Source organism: Thunnus maccoyii, chromosome 15, assembly GCF_910596095.1.
Source record: "Thunnus maccoyii chromosome 15, fThuMac1.1, whole genome shotgun sequence".
NCBI classification, from domain to species: domain Eukaryota; kingdom Metazoa; phylum Chordata; class Actinopteri; order Scombriformes; family Scombridae; genus Thunnus; species Thunnus maccoyii.
In genome coordinates this window covers 22,273,583-22,293,781 of record NC_056547.1, presented here as the reverse complement: position 1 = coordinate 22,293,781, position 20,199 = coordinate 22,273,583, and the positions used below count along the sequence as shown (strand labels likewise).

Here is a 20,199-nt window from a genome sequence, read left to right as displayed (position 1 = left end):
TGGAAATGACATTCACATTTACTGGCGAGGGTTCCAGCCTGTTAAGCATCAATTTCACGTTTAGTGAGCAGGAAGTGGACATCTATGTTAAACTGCCGGGCAACCCGATGATTGGTCTTAATGGATGGAGACAATGGCCTAGTTGTGGACCTATAAATCTTACCATACACTGTAAAAAATGACTGTGAAATTTACATAAAAACTATGTAAAATCCCTACAGAAAAGTATTGTAAACTCAAAAACATATATTTTTTGTTTAAAGTACAGTGATTTTTTGGAAACTATTAAACAGAATGTTTTTGTTATATTTACAACAACAATATGTGATTACAATCAAATTTATTTGTTAAAACTACAAATATTGGTAACAAAAACAGAGAAATACTGTAATACTCATAACAAAACAATTTAGTTAATTTCACATGCAAATATTGTAAAAACTATAGTTTTAGTCAGTTGTTTTAAAAAATACAAATATATGTAAGTCACTTTACAAGTTTATGCTGTAATTTTAACATGATTGATAAAATGATGCAAATTGACGTAGGCCTATTTAAAATGTTTTCACAAAAAAGTTTTATTGTGAACCTGAGAGGTTACCTATCTATTTAAATATAAAAAATATACAATTTTAATAACATTGCATTTATAATTTAGGCTATTTGTAGCATATTGTAGAGTGTGTGTATAAGACATTCAAATTATTGATATATGCAAAGTAACACTGTTCAGTCCTAATCCTTGTATGCTTTATGTTTCTTTTAGTCTTTATCATTATCATTTTCACAGGCTAAACAACCTAACAGTGCCACCTCTAACCACTTGTACTTTTACTCTCTCATTGTGCACTGAGTCCTCCTAATTTTGAAATTTAAAAGTGCGCAGCTGAAGTTCGTCTCTGATTGGATAATGACGTGAGGGCGGGAGAAGCGCGAACCATTAGCCGTTAGCGTCACTAAGGAGCCAGTGTGCAGTCTGCAGAGCAGAGAACGGAGCAGAAATCTTCGGACCACTTCATTTTAAAAGATTTTAGGACAAATCTACAAGTTTTTTGGAGGGTCTGTGGCTGTTCAATTGGAAGGTAAGCTTCATATTTAGGCTACTCTTTTTTCGAGACCAGACGAAAATGTGTGCTGAAAGCTAGCTAGCTAGCACCAGTCCATATTTAAGACCAGTAACGTTAGCTCAATGTGTGATAACTTAATTCAGCTGAAAAGCACAGGCAAACATTTGAAATCCTAAAAATGATCACCTGCGTCTTTTGTAAAAGCAAATTTGTTACATTAAGAGGCTATGTACTGCATTGCAGAGTACATAGGAATGAGCCTCATTGTCTTTTCAAATGTGCTGGCGCCAACTGTAGTCAAACATTTACCACTTACTCAGCTTTCAAGGGCCATTTTTATCGTGTGCACAATGCACCTGCACCGCAAGCTGCTCCTAAAGCTGTTGTTGCGGATTTAAAATGCGCAGTTTCATTATGTGCCCGCAATTTACACACGGTGAAAGAGCTAGTGTCTCACTTAAATGATCATTTTGGAGAGGGCAGGTCTGTGTCATGTCCAGTAAGTGGTTGTAAGCATGTGTTTACAAAAAAGTCATCATTTACTTCTCACATGTGTAGGAAGCATAAAGCATGCTCCCCTGATGGTATTGATGACATGTACAAGGAAACTCGCCTTCAGCCCCCAAATGTCATTGCCAGTACAGATGATTCAGAAAGCACACATGAAGCCATGCCAACAGCTAGTGCAGCCAGTGATATGCCAGAGAATGATAGTCAGTCTTATCTCAGAAACATGTGTCTCTTTTACCTTAAACTGCAAGGACAGCTGCTTATTCCTGCCTCTACTATACAGACTATTGTTGAGGAGATGCAAAATGTGCACGAGTTAGGTCAAGCCTACACAATAACTAAAGTAAGTTCTTTATTAAAAAATGATATGAGCCTATCAGATGAAGCAGTCACTAAAATATGTGACTGCATTAAAGAGTCAGATTTGTTCTCTGCCTGTCATCAGGGACAATTAAGAACAACATACACCAGAAATCAGACATTCACAAAAATGTTTAAGTACACGGAACCCCAAAAAGTGCTATTGGGAATGGATGAAAACATGACACAAAAATTTGCGTACTACATACCAGTGGCAGAAACTCTGAAGAGCTTTTTGCACTCCCAGTTATGGAGGAATGCACAGCCACAACAGTTTGGAGATCCTGATGTAGAGGTTTTTACGGATTTATATGATGGAAAAATTTTCAAATGTCACCAGTTCTTTAATGAAAACCCTGAAAGCCTCAAACTGATTTTGTATCAAGATTCATTTGAAATTGTGAATCCCCTGGGTTCTGCTAAAAAGACACACAAAGTTCTTGCAGTTTATCTTTCATTAGCAAATTTACCCATTCATTTGCGTTCAAATACTGATAATATGTTTTTAGTCTTGTTGTGTGTTGAGAATGACTTAAAGCGTTTTGGAATAGCCAAAGTTTTCTCAGAGTTGTTGGCAGATCTGAAATCCTTGGAGACAGATGGAATAAATGTAGATGGAAAAACAGTAAAAGGGGGTCTCTACTGCATTGCTGGGGATAACCTTGGTTCTCATTGCATAGGTGGGTTTACAGAGAACTTCAGCCGCTCTCAATATTTTTGCAGGTACTGTGACATCACGAGAAGTGAGTTTGAGGCTGATCCAAATGCCTGTGGTCCTCCACGCACCCCAGAGACGTATGACACAGCTGTTGCTGATCTCCAGGCTGAAAACATCCAAGACGTCAGAGGAATAAAGGTAAACTCTATCTTTAATACCCTTGAGTCTTTTCACGTATCCCAACCTGGTCTCCCGCCTTGTTTAGGTCATGACCTCTTTGAAGGAGTCTTGTCATATGATCTAGCACTGTACTTGAAGAACATTATAAAAATGAAAAAATGGTTCACATACTCACTCTTAAACAGGCGCATCAAACAGTTTAAGTACAAAGGATCTGAAGCACTCACAAAGCCATGTGCTGTCAAACCTGACGGAGCCAAGTTATCAGGGCAAGCCATTCAAAACTGGAACCTTCTGAGATTGCTACCAGTTTTGATTGGTGACAAAGTGCAAAATCATGAGGATGAAGTATGGCAGTTAGCTCTCCAGCTAAAAGACATTGTGGATCTTATTTGTGCTCAGAACATTTCCTTGTCCCAGATAGCATATCTTGACATTTTGATCCAAGAATATTTGGAGTTGAGAAAGATGATGTTTCCTGAAATTCAACTCAAACCCAAGCACCACTATTTGCGCCATTATTCAGCACTGTCGTTGAAATTTGGTCCATTGAGGAGATTATGGACGCTTAGGTTTGAAAGTAAACACAGTTATTTTAAAAGATGTGCCAGACACTTGAAAAACTTCAAAAATATTTGTCAAACATTGTCAGAGCGTCATCAGATGTATCAGGCATATCTTTTAGCTGGGCAAGAATGCAGTAAACTACTGCAAGTGAAGGACAGCTGTGCGTTTTATCCCAACCTCTACAGTGACGCTATTAAACATGCAGTCAGGGAGTTAGCCTTTTCAGAAAGCAATACCACAGTTGCCACAGATATTCAGTACAAGGGCACTGCATATAAAAAAGGACAGTTTCTTGTGTACAGAAATGATGAGTATATGGAGTTTGGTGAACTTCTACTCATCTTGATTCAAAATGACACATCTGTGTATGTTTTGATGGATATCCACAAAGGCATCTTCCTCTCAGAATACCATCTGTATTCTGTGACAAAGGACAGTCTTGGGTTACAATGTATCAACATTAATGACCTGCCTGATTTCTATCCTTTGGTATCATATATTCTTAATGGATTCCAAGTCATTCCACTAAAACACAGTATTGTGGCAAAATAAAGTCCAATTAAAGCTGTTAATTGGACTGTTAGTTTGACATTAATATAAGTGTTACCTGATGCATGTCCCTGTTCTGTTAAGTGTATGTACTGTATATTTTTTCTGTTCTGCATTTCTTCTTCAGTGTAAATATGAGTGACTCAGGGCGAACCTTCCTAGATGTCGCCATCATGGAAGCCCTACCAGAACTTCAAGTAGTAAACAAAAACATCCTGGAAGAGCACTTGCAGTCCATTGGAGTCGAGACGTATGATGATCTACGCTTCGTAACGGAGGCTGATTTGATGACAGTATTAAGACCTGTACAAGCCAGAAAGCTTCTTTCTGTTTGGAAACAGAAATGTAAGTAAAAACACCACAACACACAGCTATTCAACAGCAAAAGCAGACATGGACATTGTGTAATATTGTACAATGTGAATCATAATCTTATTTTTTTGTCATTTAAAGACCAAACTCCCGAGAACAGCTCACTATCATCTGTGGAAGCCTCACCTACCCAACTGCTGTCATCGCTCTCTGTTTCACCCCAAAGTTCATCGTCAACCTCCTCCAGCAGCCTAGGACTTGACACACAGTGGGAAGACAACTTTGAAATTCCATGGAGTAAATTTCCTGAGGAAGTGATGGATTCTTTGGAGAGGGGAAAAAGGCCAGGCCCAAAACTGAGGAGGCAAATGGTCCGGATTGTTGTGACTGAGATGATGGAAAAATGCCCCCATGTAGGTAAAAAGCATTCAACTGATGTTGCAAAGCAAATGGTGGCAAAATATCCCAATTCTCTGCAAGATGTAATAGAGGGCGATATTGTTGGAACAGGCTACCATTCCCTTGTAAAACAGCTGCAAAACAGAATCGAAAATGTGAGGCGCACTTCAACACCCAAAATAAGAAAAAGAAAACATCAGGCTGATGACTCAGACCACACAGATGAGATCCCATTAGAAGAGAGAGCAGCAATGCAGGACACTTACGGATGCATTAAATGGAATGTGAAATTTCTGCCCCGTGAAGAAACTCAAGAGAGCCAGCACCAAAAGAAGGAAAAACTCAAGGAGATGTTCCAACAATCTGATGCCAATCCAGAGGAGGTAAAATGTCTAATGAAGTCCACTTTTTACACACAGCGTCAACATGTCAACCAGGGAAAAAGTATCAAAAGCCTTCGAGAGGAGTGGCCATTTTGGTTTGACGAACTTGGCATGTCGGTCCACTTCAAGGAACTCACTGGGATTGACCTCAAAGAGACATTCACGCGAAATTTGGATTTGAAGGGAAAAAGGCTTCTCAACTACATGACCACAGTTTATGTCACCAAGAGTAATAAGTTCCTTCAGACTTATGCAAGGCTTCAGAGGATGCGGGGACAGCAGAGTGGCTGCTCAGATGATGTGAAAGAGATGGTCCTGCTTCTGCTCAGCTACTTTGATGAGAAGGAGGAGTCCATGTTCTTCCATGTAGAAGATACCTGTCTGGCAGAAGAGGTCCAACTGGAGCAAGTGCCTCTGACACCTGCTGTTATTGTCTGTGGTAAGTCTGTTTCATATCTCTTTTTTTTAATTGCACTGTTTATAGAATCTGTCATGTGAGTGCAGCGCTTATTAATATAACCTGTTAAATAATTTGTTCATAGGACAGTCCTGCTATTCCTCAACAAGGTACATGCTGAGTCTGGATCGGAACCTCATCAACACAAACATCTCCTCCTTCATTTCTGCATTGTGCCTCATGTTCGGGAGCTACTTCTGTTTCAACATCCATTATCCATCTGAGCTGGCTTCAACTCTGGAGTTTCTTCAAAGGTGAGTAAACATGGCATGGCATTTCTCAGACCTGTACTTTAATTAAGCCTAAAATGGCTAAGCTACACAAAAACTGCCTTAATAGTTCCTAGGGCCAAAAACTGCCCCATTGAAACCCATTAAAACCACTATTTTTGATCCCACGTTTATCTTGACAAAAACTAATGCATTCCTTTATGTTAAGATTTCGGTTTGGACCACAGGCTTTCAATTTGTAGTTTTTATATTTGTCCATCAGGTGGCACCACTTTTACCCATTCAAAGCATGCCGCAAAGTTTCACACTTTTTATTGTTTTCTGGAAGAAAAGTGTGTGTGCTATTGATGTCGGATAATGTTGTGTATGTGTACTCACTAAATGCATTTAATGGAAATTATTTAGTTTTTTTTGTATAAAAACAGCATTATGTAGAGTTATGTAAACATACTGGCATTGAAAGGGTTAAAAAGCTAAAAATATAATTAATATTTGATATGTATATTTCAGACTCTAAAAGAGTGACATGTTTAAAGTAGAAAAAAATATCAAAATATACTATTTTTATAGCAGTTCATGGGAACAAGCCACGTTTTGGCTTTAAAAACATCCACGAAGTAAATAAGTTAAGAACACATGAAGTTTTTTTTTTTAACTGATCAATTAAAATGCTTAATATGCTTTTATTCTACAGGTGTTTTTTCTCGATAAACCCAGAAAAAGGAACTAAGGTGGAGAATAAAAACTCGAAGCGTCGTCTCAATCTGAACCCTCGAGTCCTCACCCTGATCCAGGACCTCTCCGATCACGAGTGGCGTTAAGCCTAAATATGGACTCCTTCTGTGCACTCTGACTGTTTGTTTGAGAAGAGGTACTGTTACTTTTCGCTTTGTTCAATCCACAATGTGTATTATGGTAATTAAGGCACAACGTAATTTTTGTTATTTTGCAAAAATACCTTAACAAACGTGCATTCTTATTTTGAGGGGGTACGCCTCTCCACAGATCTGACCTGTAACTTGGCCTGTTGGCATCACGTGATTGTCTCCATGGAGATAGATAAGTTTTATGCCATACTGTGGAACATTCAGAATGTAAACAAAATTTTGATTGAATTGGGTTGTTGTTGTGTGCCTGACACTTAAACTTTGTTTGTTAAAGTTTGTTAAAAATGTCCAGATTTAAAGAGGCTAATCTTCTGGAGTATCTCAACTTGGATTCAGTCATAGTTCAAGAACCATTATATGTAGCTTCTTTGCATGTTGTATCTGTTGAAAAAAATGCATCCAGTTGTTTACAACTATTATTGCTGTTAAATAAATTTCCCAAAAGTGATATTTTTCTCTCGTCTTTTCTCAAGATGTATTTTTGCAGGTTTATACGTAAATTTTACATTATAACTTGATTATTAAAACATAAAAACACAGCATATTTTGAAGAGATTTTATATATAATATACAGAACCATTCCATTTAAAATGCAGAGTTTTACTGTTGTTCTACCGGTTTAAATTAGTTTTTGTTTGATATTTCCCTGTTAATTTTATCATTTATTGATGCACAATTAGCAGTTATTACATGTAAAAAATACAGGAAATGGTCTATTTATATACAACACCGTTATGTGAAATTAACAAAAAAAAAATTGTAGACTTAACAGTTTTTTAATGTGATTCAGCCGTGATTTCATTCACTGTAAATCAATTTACATATTTCGTCTGTAAAGTTGTCTACTGTGCTGCTGTATTTTTTACAGGAATTCTCTGGTAACCACAGCTGCCAGCGTTTTCCTGTAAAAACAACAGTTTTTTTTTTACAGTGTAACAAATTGGGACATGTTGAATTGAACGCTTTATATATTATTATTATTATTGTTGTTGTTGTTATTGTGGTATTATTAATATTGAAATATCGATACTGATTAAGAAGAGAAATAATCGTTTAGAGCTCAAATGTTTATTGACATCAGAACTCACACAAGCACTTTATGAGTTCGTTTGTAATAACTTGCAAATGGAGTAAATTGGACATTTCTCAAAATGCTTAAAAACGTGGGCATGTGATGTGACTAGAGAGGGCACAGAGAGCGGAGAGTGGGACTGAGAGAGGAAGAGAGTGGGAGAGAAGGAGAGAGAGAGGCACGCAGAGAGAGGGGGGAGGGAGGGGGGGTAGAGAGAGAGACGCGCAGAGAAGGAGCAGGTCTGCAGTCTGAATCTTGGCGTCGCACAGACCCGAGACGACGCTGTAGCCACGCGCTGCGATACTGGGAATACATACATAGCCTACCGCATACTTCTCTCAATACGATACGATCCCTGACTACACGCGGACGTTGGTCGAGAACTTCTAAAACGAGGCGATTTTTCTTGGATCCGGATAACCTCTGTGGCTCTCCATTCACCGTTCGTCCATTTGAATCGTCTAATGACGAGTTTAGACGTGGATTATCGGCTCCTCAAACGCTGTTGTTAACTGGAGATAAAGAGACGGACTAATAAGTGCTGCGGGACAAACTGAAGGAGGGATCTCCTGGTTTGACGTGTGTCTGGTAATATCAATTACATATGTGGAGCGGACGAGGGATTTTCGTGGTTTTTTACGCGTGCGGGGTAGATCAGTGACCACTTGAATCACATCTCTCCCCCCCTCCTCGGTTTGCCTTCCCTCCTTTTTCCCCCCCTTAAGGTGTGAAATATATCTTCTCAGACAGAGACTCTGAACCCCTCGGTCCCCGCATGACATGGTTCAGTCCAGCTGCGAGATCCGAGCCTTCTCCATGCATTGGGATTTTTCTCAGCGCCGACACCGAGTGAATCTCCCTATTCTGACCATCTGAGAACTATCGTGCCTGTCAGATCAGAGAAAAAAAAGCCCTGCCATGACCACCGCTTCAAACCGGGACGGAGCAACGGGACTTGCGAGGAGACCGGAATGCGCATGCAGGAAAGGGGACGGAATACGGATTTTTGCTCTAATGAAGGCGGGAGTGCAGGCGCATCGTTGGAGCCGGGTGCTGTTCTTATATATGGGGCTACTGGCTGCCTCAGTAAAGGGTAAGTCCCCATCTGTACGGCTGAAGACATGCAAAATGCAGCAGGCTTACCCCACTCCACCGCCCACCCTTCCCGATCCCAGACTGAATGCAAATCAGCATCAGCAACACACGCACACACACACACTCATCCTAAAGGCGCATTTAGGATCAACCTTGCTGTGATGTCGCTGTTCTAGCACCTAAAGTTATTAATAGAGAAGAGGTGGCTGGTTGGGTGGCTATTTTGGTAACAGCGGTTCCTCAGGAATTGCACAAGAGCTTCTGTCTATCCTTGACGCTGTTAATGCGTTTCATTAAAAGACTACGTGGAAGGTGTTTTTGAAGAGGATGGGTGGGAGAAATGAGCTGCGGGGATGTTTGAATAAATATACAGTGTGAATCTTGCTTCCTATAAAGGAGGTTTCTCAGGTAAAGAGAAGGCGTTATGTGTTGCTCGCATGAAGAAATCAGTTGAGGTGGTCAAGCAGGCGACTGATTATTATGCCGTTCAGAGTCCAAAAGGGTGTGTGTGTGTGTGTGTGTGTGTGTGTGTGTGTGTGTGTGTGTGTGTGTGTGTGTGTGTGTGTGTCCCTCTCTCTCCTTCTGTGCGTGTGTGTGTGGAGGCTACTTAAGTGTGTGTGTATGTGTGTGTGTGTGTGTGTGTGTGTGTGTGGCGGGGAGAAGGGGAGCGGGTTAGGCCTAATTAACCAACTCTGGGTTTTCTGTCCTTGATTAATTGCAAATGGAAATCTTGCAATCGAAGCAGGGCATTCAACAGATTATCATTACTATTAATTTACTTTCGCGTCTTCGCAACTTAATGTGTTTCTGAAAGGAGAGACTCAGTTACTGATCCATGATTTTTGTTCCCGTAACAGTGGACATTCATTACGAAAAGCTAGTGGCGTTATTTAGAGCCCAGGCTTTTCGGGGAAGAGCCACATTTTTTTTTTTTTTTTTTTTTTTTGCAATCCTGAGCAGGTCTTCTGGCAAAGAAAGCCCAACCGTTTTATCACTGTCTTGGCAGCACACCACAGAATTGGCACTATTTTTAGCGAAAGCCAAGAATACTGCCACAGCCACAATATGAATTTGACAATGTGTCATGGCTCTGTGTTCGCCCATTCATACCTTTGGCTGGACAGCACATAATCCACTAGTGAGTGGAAAAAGGGGCACTTTTTCAGCATCACCACGACACAGTAGGCCTTATCATATACTGTATAAACTGTGACTTTGAGCATTACTCTTTTACAGAAACGTCACCCCTCATGTCTCCCGCTATATAACTCCTACTTGTCACCCACTTTTGACCAAACTTGTGTCATCAACCACCCAGTTGGATTCTTCTGTACTGGTGAGATGTAGGTTTATCACACAGTCAGCTTCAGTGCCAATGATGCTGACAAATCTCTCTTGACTTTCCTGTAAAGTGAATCTCATTGGAGCTATATTCGTAGGAGGCTGCTTGTTTTATTTGCGTCCGGGGAGCTTTTTATTGCCTACTCTCTTGCCGTTTGAGTCTACTTTTGGAGCCAGTAAAGCGACTCTAACTTATTGCACATATTAATGAAGAATAGGGAAGGCTAGGCTATCCATCTAACCCTTGTAACAACGTTTACCTTAAACGGTGTCAATAAATATATGCGAATATCACACGTCGGCTTTGAGGTGGTCTGGCGCGTCCCCGGGTGCTGCAGCCACCAGCAGTTGCCCCATCCTCCCATTGAGCGGCACCAGAGCCTCACACTATGCTGAGAGGCGGAGAGAGGAAAGGAGACCTGGGGTTCGTGGCATGTCTCTACTCACATACTTTATTCAACCAAAGCAAGACTTTGCCCGTTAATGGTCAGGAATGGCTGCTACATGCGTGCCGTCGTATGTTGGCCTCAAAATGCTGTTTCTTAACAGGCTATGTTTGATAAGCATCATGAGTGCCTCGGAAGTATGATGAGTTCTTTTATACTGTGTTCATTTGTCACCCATGTCTTACTTTAAACAATTCTCAGCCTCCAGTGTAACCTTATTATAGTTCCCAAGAGGCGCACAGGAAAAGATAGAGATGTGTGAAAGGTTTCTTACAAAGAGATATTGAAGAGAGCAGTGCGTTGTCTCCATGGGATCAGAATCAGTTGTCCCAGTGGACTCGTTGCTCAATAAGCTGTAATCAACCTCTATTCATTTAAAGGTAGAGAGGAAAGGACGCAAAGGCCGGCAAGGGAAAGAAAGGGAAGCAAGGGAAGGAAGGGAAGGGTAGAGCTGGCAGATTGAGGATGACGTTTCTTGCCTATCTGGTGCGTGTTTCGGCTCTCCACTTCAGCTCGTCCGGTATTAGATCATTCGTCAGCGGCGCATGAGACAGTCGCTCAGCATGTCCATTTACACGCAAGATCACGCTTCGTCCTCCTCTGCTCTCAGCCACGCTTTCCTTTATATAAAGGCACTGCGCTGTGCTCATGATGCAACCTGCAGTAATGTTATGAGGAGTGGAGGGCTTGATGCCCCTTTCCCTTTTATCTTTTTTTTTTTTACTACTGCTTATATTCGCACAGTCATGAGGCTTTCAAAAAAATGGTCTTTCTAAAAATCTTCCAAAAAAAAGAAGGGGGAGGGGGGGTAAGGCGTGTGTATGCGGCAAGCAGAAGCCATGGTAGGAAGTTGTTTTTTAAGTTTCACAAATCAAAAAATGCCGAACTCAAACTAGAACGCTTTCATTTTACAGACCACTCGACACACAAGAGGGCCGCTGACCTCTAATTGAGATTTCGATTGGCAACACCTATTTAGAAACACTAATGTTTATGATTTAGTAATGAATTGTCTCACCTTCGCTGTCCAGTAGAATAAAATGAGAAATCCGGGTGGACTTCGTTCATTTGAATAGACTTTCTCACACATTTTATTGCAGGGAAGGTTTCTACTAAGTTATTGAAATAAAATAGTTATCAATTGTGCCTCCAGTGACCCGTGGGGACCCCCAAAACTCACTTTGAGGTGACATTTCCAGCACCCCGGACAGCGACAGGCGCAGCTGAATTTGCCGCTCAGCTGAAGTCCTTTTCAGGACCACGGACAGCTCCCCCAGCCAACAGGCTCAGCAACAGCTGCTCCTCAGTGGAGGGGAAGCTGGCTTTGTAAGTTGGGGTTTCTCCAATGTTTTCATGGCTTTGAACCCTCAATTAGACACAGACACACTTCAGACCGACATCTGACAAGATCATATGATAAGGTTTCTGCTTCTGATTTCATACTAAATTAAGTAACTGTTCTACTTTTTATAGGAAGCATAGGTGTAATGAAAGAGAACTTTTGACAGTCACACATCCATACTCATTGACATAGTGTGTAGTAAAGCTGAAATGATTAGTCGATTTATCAATCTACAGGAAATTCATCACCAACTGTTTTCATAATTGATGAATTGTTACCCTGTTCCACCATCTCAGATGTTAGGATTTGTGTCTTTTTGTAGCCTTATGTGATATTAGATTAAATATTTTTTGATTTTGGACTCTTGGTTTGACCAAATAAGCAATACGAAGATATCACCTTGTGCTGCAGGAAATGGTGATGGCCATTTTTCACAATTTTCAGACATTTTATAGTCCAAATAATTAATAAATAACATAATCAGCAGAATAATCAATAAAGAAAACAGCTGTTAATTGCAGCCCTAGTAAGTACTGTATCAGAGAGACAGTAAACTAGTCCTCATTTTAGCTAGGAACTGCTTAGGATTCTCACTCAAAGATTCATGTTGATTCCAAATCCCACTCTCTAAATCACCTTCACAGAGGTGTTGCCTATTTAATACATGTTGTCTAAGGTACGTGGCGGTTACACATATACTCTAAGATTGACAGTGGTCTTGTGAACATATTTGATCACATGGATAAAACAGAGATTCCGACAAACAGTCCCATATGTCCTATGTATACCATGTGTTGTTTTTTTTTCCTCACCTCTCTCCCACCTGTCTGCCTGTTACTCTGAATCTCAAATCCTCCACTACCTGCACGCTCTGTTGCTTCCTATCTCCCATCTGCTCTCTACATTCACCGTTGGGCAATAAATGAGGGAATGGGAGCCGAGAAACAGATGACATTATCTATTTACTCAAAACTGAGAAATGTCTGGAAATGCAAAGTAGACGTGTATTGCCATGTCTTCGTTTTTCCTACTCAAGAGAAGAAGGAGCTGTTCAGTGGAGTGGTGTTCAAGATGGTGATAGAGATTTGTAAAGAGATGTGCAGGGAGGAAAGAACACCAAATCAACAGGAAAGAACTGACTGTTCAGGGGAAATAAGAGGCAGAGAGGGGAGACAACTGTTGGAGTAGAGGGGTGATAAGCCTACACCAGCTGAGAGATAATCTGGGCCCAATGTTTCTGTGTCTTTTGAGTGCTGGGTGATTTTCCTCTCTACAGTAAATGATCTATTTGGAGGACTCATTTTCTTATCAGGCATCAAGCAGACTCTTATTTCAACAACTAACAGCGTGTAAGTAAGCTTGTGGGAACGTGTTTGTGCGTGCGTGCGTGTATGTGTGTGTGTCTGTGTTAGTCTGTGAGTTGCCACCCCCATTCACTCTAGGATGATTAGACTAAAGTGTTGACAAGCAGGTCATTAGCTTGCTCAAAAGGAGCCACTGAAAACATAATGTGTATGTGTGCGTCTGTGCGCGTGTGCACATGTACGCACGCAAGCACGTACGCAGCTTTCAGATGATGCAAAGGTTTCATCCTCGTGTGCACTGTTATTTCCCCACCCACCTGCTGATATGTCACCCTGTCTCACTCCCCCTCTCTCTGTCTTCCCGTTGTACCTTCTCCTTCTATCCTCCCTCCTTCCATCCATCCTCCGCCACCTCCCCTCTTCTTCCATCCTCCTCTCTTGTGATTCACACTGTCATCTGTCTCCAGATGGCCAGAGCTCTGTCACTGTGCTTCGTCACACTAATCACAGCCGCACAGTGACTCACACGCACAGACACATTCACCCATTAATTCATGCACACTTACAGACTCCCCAAAAAATATTCAGAAATGCATTCATGCAGCCTTTCGCTAGTGTGCACAGCTTCATTGACTTTTACACACAGGCATGCATGCACACACACACACACACACGCATACTCACAACACAAAACTAGACCATTAGACCTTATGAACCTATAACCAGATGCACATTTGCAGAATTTCTTGATTAAAGTGGCACTCAGAGAGATGATGAGGAACATCCAATTTATTTTCAATAAAATTCAATTGCTTCCACTGCTATTTCATCTATTAAACTCTTAACAATAGTATTTGAGTTTGATGGTATTGCCATAGTAAAATAGTTTGCTTTCATTAAATATCACCCAATACACATTTGAATAGAGGCATTTATATATCTGAAGGCTCTCACAAATGAAAAATGCTCTTTCTTCCCACCAATATGACTCTAAACATCTCATTTTAGCAAGGCGTTAAATTAATAAATGTATATTTTGACCACTTCACTTATCCAGGAAATATAAATCAAGCTTCATTACTCAGTTCCAGCATTACTAATGCCTCACATTCACACACTGCAGCACAATCACTCCTATGATCCGCAAAGTAACTGCCTTCCTCTGGAATGGTAATAATTTCACCTTTCCTACCCACATACAGGCGCCGTCAATCTTCCCTGGATAACTAAAGGTAAAAATAAGTAAATAAATAAATAATCCAGAGCTTACATCTGCGCCAGCCACATATGGGAGCTGCACTGTAACAGAAAAGTCTCAATCTTGTTTCTGATTCTCTTCTTCCTGTTATTATCAGACATGGGAATTTGCTCCAGCTACTGTAAATCCCCACAAAGTGAGAGACAGATGTAGATGCCCTGTCTGTCTTGTATAGACACAAAGCTCAGACAGGGGTTTCTTTAGCTTCCTGACTTACACTGTTCTTATCGGATATCAGTGATCCCAGAGATTGAAGATTAGATCCTGGGGAAGAGATATCTTGTCCTTGTCCTTGTCTTTTTCCTTTCCTGTACAGCTTCTCTCTATATCCAAAGTAAGGCAATCTGTCAGTGTTCTTTTTCTGAGAAAGAGGCAGAGTCATCGTGCAGAGTGAGTTTGTGTGTGTGTGTGTGTGTGTGTGTGTGTGTGTGTTGTATTCCTACACTTGCGAGGTCTGCATTTAAAGCAAAGGTACTTTCATTAATATATTTTATGAGTTTAGATTTCTAATAATTGGGATTAACTTGTTGCGCTGGTATATTTGAGTCACTATTGTTAAAGTAACAGAGTTTATGTAAGGATTCAAACATAAAACATTTAGTCAAAGAATATTTCTAAGTGAATGTGTTTGGGTATGTGTGCAAGCTTGTATATTGACAAGCATTTGCTTTCAATTTGTAGCCTGAGCAGAAAGGACACTACTGGCCTGGAATTAATTACTGTCGTAATGACTCAAAAATAAGAGTTTTTTTCAGGGAAATTTAATTGTAAATTAGTGTCTCCTGGTGTCTTTCCCACAGAAACGGACCAGACAGAATTATCTGTCAAACAGGAATGGAAAACCTAAGAAGACTTTCTAAAAAACTGTCATAAAACAACCATTCATTTTGTATTTGGGGCAATTTCATAAAATCCAACTAATCTATTCATGATATTCAGGAACAAAGAGACAAATATTTATCATCTTTGTCTAATGCTGTGCAAATTAAGTACAACCTTGTGCCTCAAATACATTGGGGAAAATGATCAAAAGTGGATATCATCCTAACAAATTATCATAGACTTGGTTGCCAATCTGAAGCACAGCCAAAATGGGTCCTTTTTCAGAATCTTAATCAAAAGCAGAAAAACACAAAATTGGATTTAATACACACATACATTGTAAATGCAATCCATTGCAGTCAGCAGCGTGCCAATGAAATGTGTAACATTTTGAGCAGCAGAGACACAGTCTTCAATTTGAAATTAATACACAGCTATGTGGGTAGATGCATACAGCTGATTAATTATGATTATGGTCTACTGATGACACTTTAGCCTTTTTGGGGGGGTAGGTAGGATCTGAGTTGAAAGGTTAAAGTGTACCACAGTTAGTTGAAGCGGAGATGATTCATCATCTGCTGCTCATCCATCTCTAAGTGATAGATGGAATAGTCCTGTTGGGACGGTCACGACCTGACCTTTAGATCACTGCTCCCTCTCAGGCTTAATACACGCTGGTCAGAAAGGATCAAATGTTCATGAATACCCACTCACTAACCAACACACACATTTGTTGTCCAGGGTGATTATCTCATGCATTTAACACATCCAGAATTACTGGATCTTCACTGATTTCTGGTGTAATTGAAGTACAAAAGTACAGCAGGATGTAAATAAGATTGGCTCTTCAGTGTAGGTGGACTCTTATGTTACTTAGAGAGCCTGGCTGTCAGATTTGAAGAGAGTGAAAAAGAGGTGATAATTGACTTTCGGACATTAGTGTCATATAATTGTGCTTTTTCCCATAAGTACTAGGAAGAAAAATGGAAATTATTTGAGGCACAAATGTAGTGTATGAGCGTGTCTGAATGACTGTGTACATTTGAATGGACTTTCCTGTATGTGTAGGCCTGCGTGGGTGCATACTGTATGTCTGTGCGACATTAAGTGTTAAGGCGGACTCGAGCAATAATAAATAATTGAGGAAAGGGATTTGTCTTCATATGTTCTCCTGTTTTCCTGTTGTCATGGGAACAACATACAGCTTCTGCGACAGAAGCCGTGAATGAGGCTCTTTGAACTGCACTTCTCGCTCTCGTTTCTTTTTTTTTTTTTTTTTTTTTTTTTTTTACTCATCTTTTACTCATCAATACAAATGGGCCTGCATGCACGAACATAAAAACACGCCGACAAACACACATATACGTTTCTCCAGGCATCCAACCTCACTGTGTTTTGTGTGGGAGGCCCATTTGTATCAGTGCTGCATAAACTCCCCCACAAAGACAGGGGTCTTTCTGAAAGGGAAGAACATCAACCGTAACATGCCTTTGACTCTGAATGGGCTATTTTCTATTGATCAGCTTGAAACCTTGATGTGTGGGTTGCAAAAGAGCAGTGTTGTTCATAGCAATACCAACTTACCACGGGGCTATTTAAAAGGGCTGATGAGAAGGAGGGATTGAGGAAAATAATGCGATGAAGAATACACAAACAATATCACTGTTGAGTGTAAAATGCCTGGGTAAATTGAGGGATGGGATGAAATTGTGCAAAAGTGTGTGGGTGGCTTTTTTTAGGTGGGTGGCTGGGTTTTGCTGGACCTTTTGGCTGGCATGATAGTACTGCTGGTTAAATATGACCCAGCTGGAAGGAACTGCCTGCCTCCCCCCCTTCTCTTCCTCTCTGTCTGAGAGAACACACGCTCTATTGTGCCTCCTTTGCCAGCCCCGATAACAGGCAAGAACGTGTGCAAGTGTGTATTTCTGCATGCACGCCTCTTCTACATGTTTACATGTAGCCGCTCAATGCTTTCATCTTTGGCTACATCTTTGGACGTAGGTGTTGTTTTTCTTACCGCACACATTTCACCGTCCAGCTCTGTCGCTGTGACAATGACAATGCCAGCGCTTGAGATGTGAATGCCGCAACTGGGACAATATTGCTTCGAAAGCAGTGGCACTGTTTGTTGTTGTTATGTGTGTTCATTGAATTACAATTGAGAGAATATGATGGCACATTCACGTATGTGTCTGGCTAAGTGTCCTGTCACTGTGTTGCTTCACACATTCAACCAGCAGGAGGCCGTTCCAAGCTTTGAATGTGCAAGCTCCGTTTTCCCGACCTTTTATGGAAACAACATTTACTATTCAGAGCAATGGAAATAACCTGTGGAAGGGGGGGGTGGTGGGAGGCTAAGTGGGAAAAAGCCTATCGCTAGCGCCTTCCACTGCATTTGGCTTGTCTGTAATGGCAGACGGTGTCATCCTGGCCCGGACATTAGCCTAATGTATGGAGGCAAGCGGGATCGCTGAGCTCACCCATTTCCATTTTAATGGCGGCCATCTAGAGGTTAATTCGGATATGATGCGGTCAAGGCGTGCATATGCGCTGACACGTCAAGAGACAAATAGTGGTGCTGAGAGGATCTATGGGGCGGAAGGGTTTATCTTCCCACCAGGGAGGCAGTTACTGGCACACACACACATACAAAACATTTGGTTGGTTGTTTGAAGTTTACTCCAGGGGTAGGTTATATGTGATGGTGGATATCTTTGTTACTCAATAAACCCTTAGGGATACACTTATTTGGTTGGAAATGATTGCATGTTTGCTCCAATGGGATGCTCATTTTGTATGGATATATCCCCTGATAGACCACATATATGAAGGCTTTATCGTTTCTCTTGAGAATAAGGAAAGAGCTGAATTCTGTGTTATAGCTATGTGATGGGGGAGATTTAGTACAGATAGTTTAAGGTTCTATCTCAATTTAATGGATGAGCGCGTGGCTCTTGCGTCTGAGGTTTTCGTAGATATACTGTACATGCTCTGGCTTTACAGAGATGATTATTGCATTTCTGAACAATTGCAATGTAATTCTTTGTTGCACTGATATCAATCATTTCAATGTTTTGTTTAGTTTTTCCAAGATGCAGCTGTACATTTATTCAAAATGTCAGAGACACACTGTGCTGAGAAATGCTGGAATTCCAAAAGATCTTTCTCAAACATCAAACAAGTTTCATTCTCTTCAGTTGTAGTCATTGTGTAAAACATAAGAAGTAAGGTATTTTTATTATTGACTGGGAGAACAGGATGGTCTCTGTGTCTTTGTCTTTTATCGAAAGGCAAACCTGAATTGCAGATGAGGAGACGAGAGAGAATTGGGAAAGGATAAAAAAAAAAAAAAAGAAAAAGGGATGGGAGTCCAGAGAGGAGATTTGCAGCTCTGTATTGCAAGTATTGTTTGTGTCTTTATGGTATTATGTGAATGTGATGTTGGGATTATGTTCACCAAGATGAAATTCCCTCCTATTTAGAGTCACTGTAGCCAGGGTAATTGTTAATCTCAGCAGTGGAGTTACATGCAGATATGTGACACTATACCCAACCAGGGTATAGGGATTACGCTCATACATGTGCAGACAACTGATATATCCACACAACAGGCGTGTGTGCACAGTTGTCTCACTTCACACTCAAATACACACACACACACACACACACTGCTGAAGCATCCCTCCAAATAGACCTCGAAGATTCGCTAACAGTGCAAATTAAGCGCTATCTTGCTGTGAATGTCATGCTGGCCGCGTGTGACCTCAACAGCGAAGGGCAACGAGATGCAAAAAATAGGTAAAAAAATCTCTCCCCTTATATATTATTTTTCCTCTTTCCAAGTCATTTACTCCCATTGGCTGGTGCTCTTCCTTCCGTTGACCCTCTGACAAGTTCTCCCTTGTTCCCTTTCCGCTACTATTTTTTATTCCCCCCAGTTTGTCCCTCATCTCACCTTTGCTTCTATTGTTCTTCCCGTCACATCTTCCAAATCTATTTTCTCATCCGTCCATACGTTCAGTCAGACAGTCAGTCCACCTTGTGTCTGTCTGCAACGCTCCCCCCTCCAACCCCCGCCTCTCTCTCTCTCTCTTTCTGTTTCTCCTTTGGTCTCTCCTGTCTCCTTCCTCCGCTCTGAGGGGTTGCTGTCCTGTCGGAGTACAGAACAGTGACCATCGATTCATCAAAGTGTCACAGCGCACTGCCGCAGCTCTGTATGCCCGCAACTAAACAAGTGCCCTGGCAAAGCAAACAATAGCTCCTACACACAAACACACACTGACAAACACACACACAGAGGTAGAACCTGGAGTACCGTCCCAGCAAGGTCGCACCTCTCCCTGTATACCCATTTGGCAGCACGTACATCGGCGATAGTTCGTGCCAAGCTGATGCTGCCAGTGGCACAGTGGGCTAAGCAGTGGACAACATATCTGTTGAACATTCACAGATATCAAGCATAGTTAACATTCCAATACAAGCCAATGCAAATTGTCCCTATACACATGCTGAGGGATAAAACACACTGAGTGCAGTAACCACTAGGACAAGTTAGCAATTTTCATAATTGCTGAAACAGCGCATTTGCTAGTATTCCATATTCATAATTTCCTTGATTCACCTGAACCTACACAACTTGAGAAAACATGACCTTCTACTTTGCCGACGGTTTAGTCGAGCTAAAACAGCACAAGCAGCAGTCTGTTTATGGGGTCTTTATGGTGTGTCAGTGGGGTCAACTGCTGGATGGGTTCCTCGTTGCAGATTTACACTGAGGGTCTTCAGAGTAGGTCGCCAGCTCCCAGCAGCTAATTTCATAATGCACCCTGGGCGAGGCTTAAATTATTCAACCAAGCCCCGAGTGCAGGATCTACTTAATCAAAGGCTCTGGGTTTTCAAAGAACAGAGAGAGTAGACTTACAGTTCCTCAGTTTACCTCAACCGCATTTGTATCATACTG

The 20,199-nt window shown here is 41.1% G+C and overlaps 2 protein-coding genes across 6 annotated transcripts in view; both read left to right on the top strand.

Moving 5' to 3' along the window:
- The first annotated feature begins 446 nt into the window (after positions 1 to 446).
- Positions 447 to 7,007, top strand: LOC121912403. The gene is made up of 6 exons (XM_042434519.1): positions 447 to 1,082; positions 2,661 to 2,793; positions 4,019 to 4,236; positions 4,345 to 5,424; positions 5,528 to 5,696; positions 6,367 to 7,007. Exons 3-6 carry the CDS (start codon positions 4,026 to 4,028, stop codon positions 6,491 to 6,493), a joined length of 1,587 nt encoding a protein of 528 aa, XP_042290453.1. The 5' UTR covers positions 447 to 1,082; positions 2,661 to 2,793; positions 4,019 to 4,025; the 3' UTR covers positions 6,494 to 7,007.
- Positions 7,008 to 8,424: 1,417 nt separating this feature from the next.
- The window catches only part of csmd2 (CUB and Sushi multiple domains 2), a 270,946-nt gene continuing 259,171 nt past the window's right edge, over positions 8,425 to 20,199 (top strand). For 4 of the 5 annotated variants that reach the window (XM_042436067.1, XM_042436065.1, XM_042436068.1 and 1 more), the window contains exon 1: positions 8,427 to 8,724. In XM_042436067.1, the coding sequence (XP_042292001.1) occupies positions 8,550 to 8,724 (175 nt within the window). In that variant the 5' untranslated portion in view covers positions 8,427 to 8,549. Of the gene's footprint in view, positions 8,725 to 20,199 lie in introns of all 5 variants that reach the window. The other variant, XM_042436073.1, reaches the window with a different exon arrangement.

Excerpts from the sequence above, each read along its gene's own strand:
- LOC121912403 (XM_042434519.1), top strand. The coding sequence starts at position 4,026 with ATGAGTGACTCAGGGCGAACCTTCCTAGATGTCGCCATCATGGAAGCC. Across the intron at positions 4,237-4,344 it reads TTCTGTTTGGAAACAGAAAT|ACCAAACTCCCGAGAACAGC; the intron begins GTAAGTAAAAAC and ends TGTCATTTAAAG. Across the intron at positions 5,425-5,527 it reads ACCTGCTGTTATTGTCTGTG|GACAGTCCTGCTATTCCTCA; the intron begins GTAAGTCTGTTT and ends ATTTGTTCATAG.